General features: G+C 39.0%; 1 protein-coding gene across 1 annotated transcript; it reads left to right on the top strand.

The window, feature by feature from the left end:
- The first annotated feature begins 770 nt into the window (after positions 1–770).
- Positions 771–7,307, top strand: emp3b (epithelial membrane protein 3b). Its single transcript, XM_034173207.1, has 5 exons — positions 771–954; positions 3,151–3,238; positions 3,317–3,419; positions 3,554–3,694; positions 6,316–7,307. The coding sequence occupies exons 2-5, from the start codon at positions 3,161–3,163 to the stop codon at positions 6,489–6,491; spliced, it is 498 nt and encodes a 165-aa protein (XP_034029098.1). The 5' UTR covers positions 771–954; positions 3,151–3,160; the 3' UTR covers positions 6,492–7,307.
- Positions 7,308–13,263: the final 5,956 nt, after the last annotated feature.

Genomic DNA, 13,263 nt, shown 5'->3' with positions numbered 1-13,263 from the left:
GGAATTCTGTCTAGTTTTAAGGCACATTTTGACTATTCAGTGCCCTAGACATTTTGCCAATTCTAACCAAGTAAATTTTTCTTACCCCATTATAGCAGATTTTTTTTAACTTAATACAAGACAATTTGGCTAAATTTCAGCTTATTTGTCTTATTTTGAGAGGGACAGTTTTTGCAGTGTATATAGACACTTAACCCAAAGTTGGACTTTTGTCTGTGAGGTTGACTGATAACAGATTTATTCTAAAATTATATGACTTTGTCCGTGGCTGATCCTTACTCACTCCTGTAAGTCTGGTCGAAACAGAATCAAAACTCTTTGAGGTATTGTGTTCAGAGACAGATGGATGGACACAGAAGACAATACCTCAGCACACGTGCAGGGTGTAAAAATAGAAGAAATCTCGAAGGGTTTGTTTTTATCTTTGTTTATCACGACACCGTATTTAGATTGTCACGTATTCAATGCCTGGAAACTAATTTCTCCACTGACCCTCCTGCATAAACCCTGTGCACGGTTTGTCCCACCCAGATGTGTCACCCATAGAAAACCATACATACTGTATCCTGCAGCAGAAAGTCAAACTGTGTGTTTATTTTTCCTGCCTGCTCCATTAAGAAGTGGATAACAGATGTGTGTGAGGTGTGGTGGAGGGTTTTCTCCGTATCTCCAAGTGGGCTCTGTTTACAGAATGCATCTTTTCATGTGGTTTCATGGGTGGGTCTCGCTGGAGACGCTTTTGGATGGTATAATGTAGTACTGAGGGACTGTGAGGCAGCAGCCAAAGGCGGCTCTGTTCCGTGCAGGGGAAATGGGCGTGCTGGCTGGAATCTTTGGATGGACTGATTCAGAAAACAAAGTAGGTGTGGCTGGAAAAGGAGAAGACCATCAGAAGTGAACGAGTGCTGTAGAGTTTATAGCACGGCAGCTCTGAAGAACAAGCAAAACATCAGGGTGAGTGAAGACTGAATTCATTTTTCTAATAAGTTTGATGAATTGTTTCAGATGTTGTAAATATAGGTTGTACAGAGTTAAATTAAAAACAGATCCTGTTGTTGTGCCTCATCCCATCTCCTCACTAGAAGGGCACACACAGTCCATCTGCTGTGTTCTGGATACACGTACTTGCGAGCTTTACGTACTACATGTACTACAAACACCAAATCACAGTATCGTGGAAATGTTGGGACAGTTTGGATTCAGACAGAATGTGACACATTGCACAACATCAGTGTTCACACAACCATATAAACAAAGTAGCTGTAGAAAATTATGAACTTTATGATGTCAGATGTGAAAGAACATAATCAAAGAGATTAAAAGGCACCTACAGTACTATGTAAATGTGATGGCTGCATTTACTGTGATTTTGAAAACTATTTAAAAACTATATATAAATATACAAAATATATGTAAATGATGAATATAATCTCTTATGGCCAGTAATTTTATTTATTTCCTATTTATTCTTCTTTTTAATCAGTGTGATCCATATGTTGCTATTTATTGTCTTTTTTACGGTACTTAGTTGTGTGCAGCACTTTGTATACACACTTGAGAGCACTGAATTAATTAATGTATTTATTATTATTATTATTATTATTATTATTATTATTATTATTATTACTGAGTAGTTACCTTTCTATAAATTTATTTAGATGACACTTTTTTAGGTTACAAATTTGAGGACACTGCCTGAAGGCACACCTGATCCCATCAGATATGTGAAGCAGAGCAGCTCCAGCTTAGGTTGTGGCTTGGAAACCACTTGGGAACATCGGGAACATCAGGTGCTGTATGCGCCTTTCTCTGTGTTGAACTGGAGTTCTGCAAAATCGTCTTGTAGATTTCTACCGGATATGCTGTAGAGTAATTGTACGGTAACGGAAATATAGTCAGAGCAAAAATTTAATGGTATGCTAACATATGGCCATATTTTGTTGTGAATAAAATTCTGCTATAGTTGATTTGCCCTGTAACAACCTCAAACAACCTCAACATTTTAAAAAAATAAAGAAAGAAATAGAAATTGATGAAGCTACAGAGATATGATGCTAAACAGTTTCTGGAATCAAATATATCTTTCATGTAAGGTTCTGGGGTAGCACGGTGGCTTAGTGGTTAGCACTGTTGCCTCACAGCGAGAAGGTCATGGGTTTGATCCCCACATGTGCTCTTTCTGTGTGGAGTTTGCATGTTCTCCCCATGTTTGTGTGGGTTCCCTCCGGGTGCTCCAGCTTCCTCCCACATCCAAAGACATGCAGGTTTGGTGGATTGGAAACTTTAAATTGTCCGTAGGTGTGCGCACAGAGGTGGATGTGTTTGTTTGTCTATATGTGGCCCTGAGACAGACTGGTGTCCTGTCCAGGGTGTACCCCGCCTTGCGCTCTATGACTGCTGGGATAGGCCCCAGCCTCCCGCGTCCCTTGATTGGACTAAGTGGTTGAAGATGAGTGTGTGTGAATGTGCAAGGTTCTGTTGGAAGAAACCAGACTACACAACTGGAAACACTTTCATTAAATATGTACATAAACTGAAAACATTTTCGATTTATTTAGCAAACTATAGGCTGAATTCTGTGAGAACATTATTCCTCCCCACTGAAATGGGCTGGAGCCGCCCATGGTTAAAGGCAGCATATCATTTTTGGGGGTTTGTCTGAGCACTAACACTGTGCACAATGTGAAACCTGTGGGGTTTTTTTCCTCAAACTTCAATTTCCTCAAGGTTTACAAGTAGAGCAACCTTAATGAAATCCAAATGGTTGATGAATCACAGACTGTTTATCCCCTAAAATGGGGAGAAAAAAGGTGAAGACATTCACCAGTGTAGAGATTTTGAGTAAATATTTTGCCCTGTTTGGATTTTTTGCGGGCCCGCCCGGGTTTTCTCGCACTTGTACAGCCTCACACAGGCTTATTAATAACTTCTCACACTGAGTTTTGAAGTCTTACATAACAGAGGGTGTTCTGTTCAGCTGCTCACTTTTTCCACTTTATGTTGCAAGTCAGTCAAGTTCCTGAATTTCAATGTGCAACCGACAGTTAAAGTGTTAAAGTGCTGACATTTTATTTATGCAGGAACTGTTGTGCTGGATGCAGTTACTAGGGAAACTTAGTTTGAAATGTTTTTTGTTTGTTTGTTTTGCAGGGGATTAAAAATGCCTTACTTGCTTATGTTTGTGATGCTGTTGCATCTGATCACACTGGCCATGCTCTTCATTGCAACCATGGAGAAGGTAGAGTCACCTTCACAAATACACTTTTCCCTCATGTTTTCTGTGTTATTTTTATTATTACTTTTGCTCTGGCTGCAGTCCTGGTGGGTGTGGGACGGGCTGGAGAACTCTGACCTCTGGTACAACTGCATGTTTGACAATTCTTCAGGAACCTGGTTGTGTGCATCCTCCAAAGAAAACGGTCAGTAATTTCGTTTTAGTGAATTGTGCCTCCTTAACGGTAGGTTTATAGTGGAGCTACGGCTCTTTGTCACAGCTCAAACCTGAGGAAAAATTACAGTGGTGTCTGAATTTAGGATTGTTTTGTTTTCTCAGAGTGGCTTCAGGCAGTGCAGGTCCTCATGGTCCTCGCCGTAGTCTTCTCCTCCATCTCCTTCTTGGTCTTCCTGGGTCAGCTGTTCACCATGTCCAAAGGGGGACTCTTCTACTTCACCGGCCTGTGTCAAATCTTTGCAGGTATGGTGCGTTGAAACAACAGTGTGTGTGTGTGTGTGTGTGTGTGTTAAGACCGCTGCAGTGTGTAGGATGTAGCAGTGCTTTTTTATAAAGTAGAAATGCAATTTAGCATTCACAATCAACTGTTCATTAGTGCACAATTAACTGCCGCAGTAGATCAGTGTATTTTCAAAAGTTTAGAATGAGCCCTTCATATGTGTATGTGAGTGCGCCCCCTAATGGAGGCTGCAATATTGCATCACTATGTTAATACAGAAGGAACACACAGTTACTCCATCTTTCACATTTTGCAGCACCACCAAAAGATGAAGAAGCAAGATGAATCAGTGGCTTCTCCCCCTTCAGGATATCTACAAGTTGCTAGCGCAGGCTAACAAGTAAAATAGAGGATTGCACATATCACTTATCGCAAGGGAGCATGAATCTCTGTTGCAAAAGAAGTGAAAACATGAAGGGAAACTAAATCATGAACAGTGATGACATAATGCAATCTGCAACCTCTCACCACAAGATGATGCTAAATCCAACACACTGCAGCTTTAAATTTAAATAAGTGTCCTCTGTAGCCTCACTTTTCCTCAATGCTGATGCACATTCATGCATGATTATCTGTACATAAACAGCATTGATGACCCCAGTGGCTGCAGAAGGTCAAGGGGACGCCCACGTTGCCCCCAGCTGTGGCAGATAGATGGTCATTTTAAGAGATGGGAATGGGCCGGTGGTCTGCCTGGGTGGTTCCCATTCAGGAACCAAGGCGATACCATGGTGTCGTGAATGCAGCAAAGCATGGCACCAGCGCATGCTCACAGATTTGACATGTCCTTTGTGATAGTCACGATAAGCATCAGAAAATTGTTGGACCACGCACTTGATGTTTGAGCTTCATTCAGTCTTTAATGGGTCAGTGTCCATTGGGATCGGCTCCAACCCACCAATAACACTCAGTCAAGAATGCAGCTGACTGTTTGAGGCATTCACATGACCAGAAACCAGATTCATGTCAGATCTCAGACCAGATATTGAAGGTTACGTTCACATTCGCAGCTAAACTGACTGAACCTTTTTTTGTGTGTGTTTTGTTTTGTTGTGTTTTACATGCATGTGACAGATTTATTTTTTGTCATCTGAAGCTTTTCCCCTCCCAAATATTTATTTATTTTACCATTGCTGCCTTCACATTACTGGCTGAAATAACCTAAAACTGTCTTTTTGTTTGTTTTTTGTCAGATTTGATCCTTTGTTTCTGGACATTTCCATGCATGTTTATGACTAAAGTCTTGTTTACATTACCACTCAAAATCAAATTATTTGTTGTGTGGGCCGCTGAAGAGGAGGTACTGCTGGCCCACCACCACCAGAGGGCGCCCTGCTTGGAGTGCGGGCTCCAAGCACAAGAGGGCGCCAGACCCAGAGGAGGTGACAGCTGTCACCCATTACTCCAGCTGTCACTCATCTACACCACCATATAAGCCGGACTGCAACTCCACCTCCCCGCCGAGAAATCGACTACCAGTACTAAGGTAAACTTCTCTGCTGTGATTATTGCGAATAATAATCTGATCTGTTTTGCAGCTGTTTTTCCTGTTGGTATTCCTTATCTGGGATTTTTGGCGTTTGGTGTGACTGCGACGACTTCGCCTCACACCCCAAAACCGATAAGTGGTAAACAGGAGCTGCACGTGTGTATGATTGGAGGTGGAGGTGCTCCCTCCTAACGGTGTCTGGACTGTTAATCACTGAGTGTGCGGACTCACACTCACACATCATCTTTCTGTTTTCTGCCAGCAGTACCAGGGTCGACAGCCGAAGACAGAGGCCACCTGGGGACTCGGGACTTGGCGGCTCCGGTGTTCTTCAGGCCGTTGGTGGTGGGAGCCGTGTGGGACGCGGCTTCTCTCTCGTCGGGCGTCTTCTATCTTCGAGCCTGCCCACACGTCACCTGGTGTTTATTGACTGTGAACATTAAGACACGTTTCGTTGTGTAATATCACAACATTAAATTGTTACCTTTTGGCTTACTCATTGTCCGTTCATTTGCGCCCCCTGTTGTGGGTCCGTGCTACGACACCTTCACAACATTATTAGCATATTCAGATTGGATTTAGTTCGGTTTTTCTTGTCAGTCTGAACACCAAAAAATAAAAAAAACGCACATGAGATTTGATTTTTCTAAAGAGGATTCAAACCACATACAGAGGTGGTTTGAAATGTAATTCCAATCACATTTTTGCAAATCTGTTTCAATCTGAATGCTTCAGTCACTCAAACAGGATTTTAAAGTGTCCTCTGAGTCACGCGTACCACAACACGAACAACAGTGACATAGTTCTTGATGGACAGAAGTTGGTTAGAGGAATCTTACCTGTGAAGTCGGAGTAAATGGGGAAAAAAGTGGAAGAAAACAGTCAAAATCAATATGGATAAGACTGTCAATGAGGGCACAGATCAGACCTAGTCACTTGGGATTTTATATATATATATATATTTTATAATATATATTTTAGTCACTTCATGTGTTAATGTGAACGCAGCCTTTGGTAATGTAGGGTAGAAATGGTTACTGCCATTTCTGCAGCTTGGAGATATAACATGTTTTCTGCATTCTTAATTTGTTTCAGCTCTGATGGCGTTTTCAGCAGCCCTCATCTACACGCTGCACAGAGAAAAAATCCTTCAGCACAACAAAGATCTAATCACGGGTCACTACGGCTACTGTTTCATCTTGGCCTGGGTGTGCGTCCCGCTGCTGCTGTGCAGTGGCGTCCTGTACATCCACCTGCGTAAGAAGGAGTGAACACAAAACAAACAAACAAAAAAAAACCCAACAACCAAAAACTGTCAGCACTGAAGGAAACAGCGCCACCTTGACTTCGGTGTCACCACACGTTATAATTGTTTTGTCATATGTCACTGTTATTGTTGAATATTTCAGCATTATTGCCCAAGTTTGATGTCATTTTGCAAAACTGCACTTATATTGCAAAAAATATCATCAAGCGTATGATGAATTATCACTAAATAGACAATACTATCCATGCATAGTAAGGGCTACAACAAGCTGACATTTGACCCCATTGACCTTCACAAAACTGACTGACCCCTGGCTTACCTTGCCAGGGTAATTCTGAAATCCACCCAAGTGTGTGCAACATTTTGACCAAATCAGGTTGAAAAAATAAAAATCAATTTTCCTTGACTTTTGCTCAAATTAATTCCAGAACACACTTCTGTATGTGAGTCACGTTTGTTGAAAATCAAAGTAAACAGACACCAATGACCTTGACCCTACTGACTGACTTGTGGCAAATCTGATCTCCTCTTATTAATTCTACCTGCACATGTGTGCCAAGGTTGGTGCAAATGAGAGTGAAAAATTATCATTTTAACCTTTGACTCCAATGATCTTTATCTTTTGCCTTTAAAAAATATTTCTGGGCTTGACTGTCAGCCCCATGTCAAGTTTAGTGGAAATTGGCCTAACGACCTGGGAGAAGCAGGGGAATAAAAAGATAAGCCAAAATTTTGACCTTTGACTCCAATGACCTTGCCCTTTGCCAAAAAAAAAACCTCTTAAAGTCAGTTCTGTTTGCTGTAAATTTCCCCTAAGACCTCAAATTATACAACCTTAATTCCAATGAAGTTGGGACGTTGTGTGAGATGTGAATAGAAACAGAATACAATGATTTGCAAATCCTCTTCAACCTATATTCAACTGAATACACCACAAAGACAAGATATTTAATGTTCAAACTGAAAAACTTTATTGTTTTTGTGCAAATATTTGCTCCTTTCGAAATGGATGCCTGCAACACGTTTCAATGTGTTACATCACCTTTATTTCTAACAACACTCAATAAGCGTTTGGGAACTGAGGACACTAATTGTAAGTGTCATAATTGGGTAGAAAAGGACCATCCCCAAAAGGCTCAGCTGTTCACAAGCAAAGATGGGGTGAGGATCACCACTTTGTCAACAACTGCATGAAAAAATAGCCCAACAGTTTAAGAACAATGCTTCTCAACATTCAATTGCAAGGAATTTAGGGATTCCATCATCTACAGTCCATAATATAATCAGAAGATTCAGTGAATCTGGAGAACTTTCTACACAAAAGTAGCAAGGCCAAAAACCAACATTGAATGCCCATGACCTTCGATCCCTCAGGCGGCACTGCATTAAAAACCGACATCATTGTACTGGATACTTCTTTATCTCCAGGGCAGTCAAATATTGGATACCTCTGCCAAGGCCCTGCAGCACTGTCCTTTACCATCCTTAATGGGGTTGAATTACAGTAGGAGGTGCTGTTTCTTTAGGATAAATTCTAAAAATACAAATTACAAATGAGTGTTTATTTGTTTATTTATTTGGATCCCCATTAGCATCTGCAGTATAACTGCATCAGTTACTCTTCCTTGGGTCCATTCATGTTTTAATCACAGTTTCAGTACAATAACATAATACGTAGATTTCCATTAAGACCTATAAATCATAATGAAAATTCATAATATATTCAGAATAAATTCATTCATAATCAATTCATAATACATCACAATACTTCAACCATTTGCCTCAGATAATACTTTTTAGTTCCTTTTTAAAACCCAGTCCACTGCTCAGTTCCCTTAACTTTAGTGGTAAATGATTCCATTCTCTCATGGCTCGAAACATCACTGTCCGTTGACTCTGGTTTGTTTTACATTTAGGCAAAATGAAACACAGTCCTTTGGCATGCCTGGTTGGATAAAAATGAGTATCCTTACTAAAAGGCAGTTGTTAGTAAAGGACAGACAGTATCTGAGTTGTAATAATATTTCTTAAAAAGTTTGCTTTTGCATATAGCCACCTGTCCCTCACCAAAAGCCAAGAGAGGCGCTTATGCATTGTATCCACACTCGTCCTAAAACCACATTTTAACACCACACGTGCAGCTTTATTTTGCACAAGCTGTAATTTTTTTACATTATTTACTGAAGTATTTGACCAGACAGCTGCACAATAATCCAACTGAGACAACACCAAACTTTGAATGACATATGGTATCACTGGTTTAGTTAAATATCTTGAACATCTTCTTATCACTGCCAAAGTCCGTCCCATTTTAGAGACTACATTATTTATTTGTTTGTCCCAGGACAGTTGGCTGTCAATACAGACTCCAAGGAGTTTGACTTCTTCCACTTGTTTAACAACTGTATTTTTCATTACAAGATTTAGTTGTGGTTCGGCTCTTAAAGAATGTTTAGTTCCAATAACAATGCTTACTGTTTTTCCTACATTCAGAATGAGTTTGTTGTCTTCAATCCAATTTTCAATCTTTTTAATTTCCTGCTCAAGTTTTGTTTTAACTTCCTCAATTGATTTCCCAGCCATATAGACTGTTGTGTCATCTGCAAACATTGAAATGCTTGCTGTATCAAGCACTAATGGTAGATCATTTGTGAAGATAGAATATAAAAGCGGACCAAGACAACCGCCCTGTGGCACACCATGTTTCACAGTTAAAACATTTGAAAAACATCCATTATAATACACTAATTGTTTTCTGTCACATAAATAATCACTAATAAATTGCACAGCAGATTTGGAGAAGCCATAACATTCAAGTTTTTTTTTGAAGAATTTTGTGATCAATGAGATCAAAAGCAGCGGAGAAGTCCAATAATACTGTCCCAATAATGTTACCTTTGTCCATTTCCCATAACCAGTCATCAGTCATTTGGGTCAGTGCAGTCGCTGTTGAATGCTTTTCTCTATAAGCATGCTGATAATTTGTTATTAAATTATTCTCTCTAAAATAAGCGTTAATCTGATCATACGTATTTTTTTCCATTAATTTACTCAATACTGGAAGTAAACTGATAGGTCTACTATTCGTTGCAGAAAATGACACTTTTTTATTTTTTGGCAATGCTATAATTTTTGATATTTTCCAAGCTGACAAAAATTTATTTTCATTAAAACATTGATTAATTATATGGGTTATGGCTGGTGCAGTTATTGAGGCTACAGGTTTTAGGAGGCACCCATCTAGTTCATCTACTCCTGGAGGTTTGTCTTTTAGTGTCTTGAAATATTGTTCAACTTCATTTATACTTAGAACCTTAAGGCAAAAATTACACTTTTTTGATTTCATATTTTCTTTTATGATCTCAAATGACTGATTTTCATTTTTTGATTTTAACTTATTTCTGAATGCGTCTATCTTTTCTATAAAATAATTATTTAAATAATTTGCAATTTCGTCAGATTTAGTTAAAAATCCCTCATTTGTTTCCAAGACCAGTGGAGTTGATGTATTACCATACAGGAGGGAATTGAGACTTCTCCATAACTGTTTACTGTCCGTAAAAGTTTTAAATTTCTCATAATAGTATAATCTTTTCTTGTTTTCTTTCACCACAAAGTTTCTAAGTTTACTATATACTTTCCAGTCAAACTCCCTTCCAGATATTATTGCAGTCTGCTTGGCTTTATCTCTTTCCTTCATTTGTGCTTTCAAGTTGACATCCAGCCATGGACTGTTTGAGTTGGATACAATACATTTCTTAATAGGTGCATATTTGTTGACAATTTTTGTTAATAGACCGTCAAATATTTGAAAAACTTTCTCTGGATCTTTTTCAGTCATTACTTCAGACCAATTTACATGTATGATTTCATGCACATACTTGTCAAGATTAAAATATTTAAAAAATCCCTTCCTTATAATTTTAGGACCAGCTTTGGGAACTTTTGTTCTCCTGACAATGCCTATTAGGTTGTGATCAGTAAATCCTACAGATGTAGAAGAGGCATTCAAACAGAGATTTGGTCTCTTTGTAAATATATGGTCAATACATGTTGCCACCTCAGTTCCATCAATTTTGAGACTCACTCTGGTCGGTTCAGATATCATTTGTGTCAGACCATATGCCATTGCTAGTGTCATCAGTCTAGATTTCATTGGACAATTCATAGTCCAGTCAATGTTCAGGTCACCGAGCAAAAACACCTCAATCTGTGCTAGTGGCATGATCAAGCATCTGATCAATTTTATCTAAATAATCTTTACATGAATTTGGAGGTCTATAACAACATCCTATGAGAATTGGCTTGAGATTTTTTAAATATACCTGTATCCAAATGGATTCAATAGAATTTGGCATTAGATCATATCTCACTTTTACTGACAAGTGACTTTGAACATAAATTGCCACTCCACCTCCATGTGCATCTCTGTCTCAACGGAATATATTGTACCCATTGACTGTAACATTGATTATAACCATTGAGTGTGAAGCTGGAATTGGTTCTGAGTCTATATTCATTCTTCCTTGAACCAAGGTGTATCACCTCATCAAATTTCATGAAAGTTTATGTGTTTTTGAGATATTCTATGAACAAATAGGCAGAAAAAGAGGGCAGAAAATATTTGCAGACAATAATTTAGCTTTACTAACACTGATCAACAGGAACAACAAAATAAAGTTAAGAAGAAAACAGATTTCAAAATTTTTAAAAATGTTCATTGTGTAATTATTCACCATTGTCAAGTCAGTATTTAGTACAGTTTAAAAACTGTTTCATTTGGAGAAATATTTTTACAGACTAACAAATGTTCAACCAATAAATTTCTTGTTTCACTGATATTTGTGTGTTTTTGTTTTTTTATTATTTGTGCCTATTTTCACTGTTATTGAATATGTCTGGGTTTAGGTCAAACTGCTGCACTATCATTAATAACAAAAACGACAACAGTAAGTTGCACATAAGAACAAGGAGCACAACTGCACGTTGATTTTTGGCTGTCAGCTCATATTATTTTTGGCAAAAGTTAATTTCTCAACAGTCAATACCTTGGCGCACATTTGAGCAGCTTTTGTCGCCATCTAGAGGGCAAGGTGAGCATTTCAGGGCTTCCGCTACATACCCTACTTGAAAAGCAAAATACAGCAAAAAAAAAAAGAAAAGGCATTTATGAATGTCAAAAGTGCAAGATGTTTGGCAGGCAGAGCTTTGACCCCCCACCCCAAGGATGAATGTATAAAAATTTGGATTTTGAGAGTTTTATGGTTCCTGAGTTTTAGGACATGGAAGGTATAGTGTACAGACAAATGGAAGGCCGGACAGAACAACTATAAATTGTGTTTGTCAGGAGAAATTCTGTCCTACTGGCAAACTTTCATTTAAACTCAAGAACCATGAAACTCTCAAAATCAAAATTTTAATACTTTAATACTAGTTATCAAGCCGTACACCACACTCACAAACACTAAGGAGCCATAAAAAGTAACAATAAATAATAAGAATTTTGAACACACTTAATCTAAGTTGTTTTTTAATATGTCTTTAAAAAAACACCATCAGGGCATTTTACATCAAGAGAAGTCAGTTTGTCTTAACTGGTTACACCTATATGAGGTCACCAGTCTCTAGTTGGGAATTGTAGTTCTCTAGGTACACAAGTACACCTATACAACACACGCCAATAAACAAATTAGGCACAAGAACAAAACACAACGTAAGCCCCCATCATGCAATGCAATGAATAGAAATCATATCACTGTTGCCTCACAGCAAGAAGGTTAAGGGCTCGATTCCCACCTGTGGCCTTTCTGTATGGAGTTTGCATGTTCTCTCCGTGTTTGCGTGGGTTCCTTCCAGGTGCTCCAGCTTCCTCCCACATCCAAAGACACGTGGTAGGTGGACTGGGAACTTTAAATTGTCTGTAGGTGTGTGTGCGGGTGTGAATGTGTTTGTCTGTCTGTATGTGTCCCTGTGACAGACTGGCGGCCTGTCAGGGCTGAACCCCTCCTCACACCCTATGACTGCTGGGATAGGCTCCATCCCCTGCAACCCGATCTTGGATAAGCAGTTGAAGGTGTGTGTGTGTGTGTGTGTGTGTGTGTGTGTGTGTGTGTGTGTGTGTGTGTGTGTGTGTGTACGTAGGAAATGTACAGAAGCCCTGAAATGCTCACATTACCCACTAGAGGGCGAGAAAAGCTGCTCATTTGCAGCAAGATCTTGACTTTTTAATCATTTAAGTTAACTTTTGTTGAAGATAAGATTCGTTTGACATCCAAAAACCAACTTACAGTTGTGTCCATTGTCCTTAAGGTCAATTTACATGTACTACTACTACTACTACTACTACTACTACTACTAATAATAATAATAATAATAATACCCCTTTAAACTTTTTTGTATGAAAACCTAGTAAACAAGCTATTCTATAAATATCTGCTGTCTGTAGTGAGGATGACAGAAAACAAATCCCTGTGAATCTTTTACATCATTTGATTATTTGTTGTCATGATTTACTCTGTCTGTAACTCCGCCCCCAAACATGGCGTCGTTGCCATGAAGGATTGTTGCCATGGTGACGGCGGAAAGGGTAACCGTCGCAGATCAATTCATTTATGCAGATTTTTTGCGTTTCAGGCTTTTATTTTCTTAAGTGTTTGGATTCTTGTGTTACATTTAAACACGGCTTAGTTCTTAAAATGTAATATATAACGACAATAAGGACGGAAGCGCTTTATGAGGCGTTTGAGACGAAACCGAAATCTGAGCTTCTGCCTCTC

This window comes from Thalassophryne amazonica, chromosome 6 (genome assembly GCF_902500255.1).
Source record: "Thalassophryne amazonica chromosome 6, fThaAma1.1, whole genome shotgun sequence".
NCBI lineage: Eukaryota > Metazoa > Chordata > Actinopteri > Batrachoidiformes > Batrachoididae > Thalassophryne > Thalassophryne amazonica.
This window is presented reverse-complemented; position numbering and strand designations above follow the sequence as displayed.

Bases quoted from the DNA above. Each gene is read 5' to 3' on its own strand.
- emp3b (XM_034173207.1), top strand. From the start codon at position 3,161: ATGCCTTACTTGCTTATGTTTGTGATGCTGTTGCATCTGATCACACTG. The intron at 3,239-3,316 runs GTAGAGTCACCT...CTCTGGCTGCAG, and splicing joins TCATTGCAACCATGGAGAAG to TCCTGGTGGGTGTGGGACGG. The intron at 3,420-3,553 runs GTCAGTAATTTC...TTGTTTTCTCAG, and splicing joins TGCATCCTCCAAAGAAAACG to AGTGGCTTCAGGCAGTGCAG.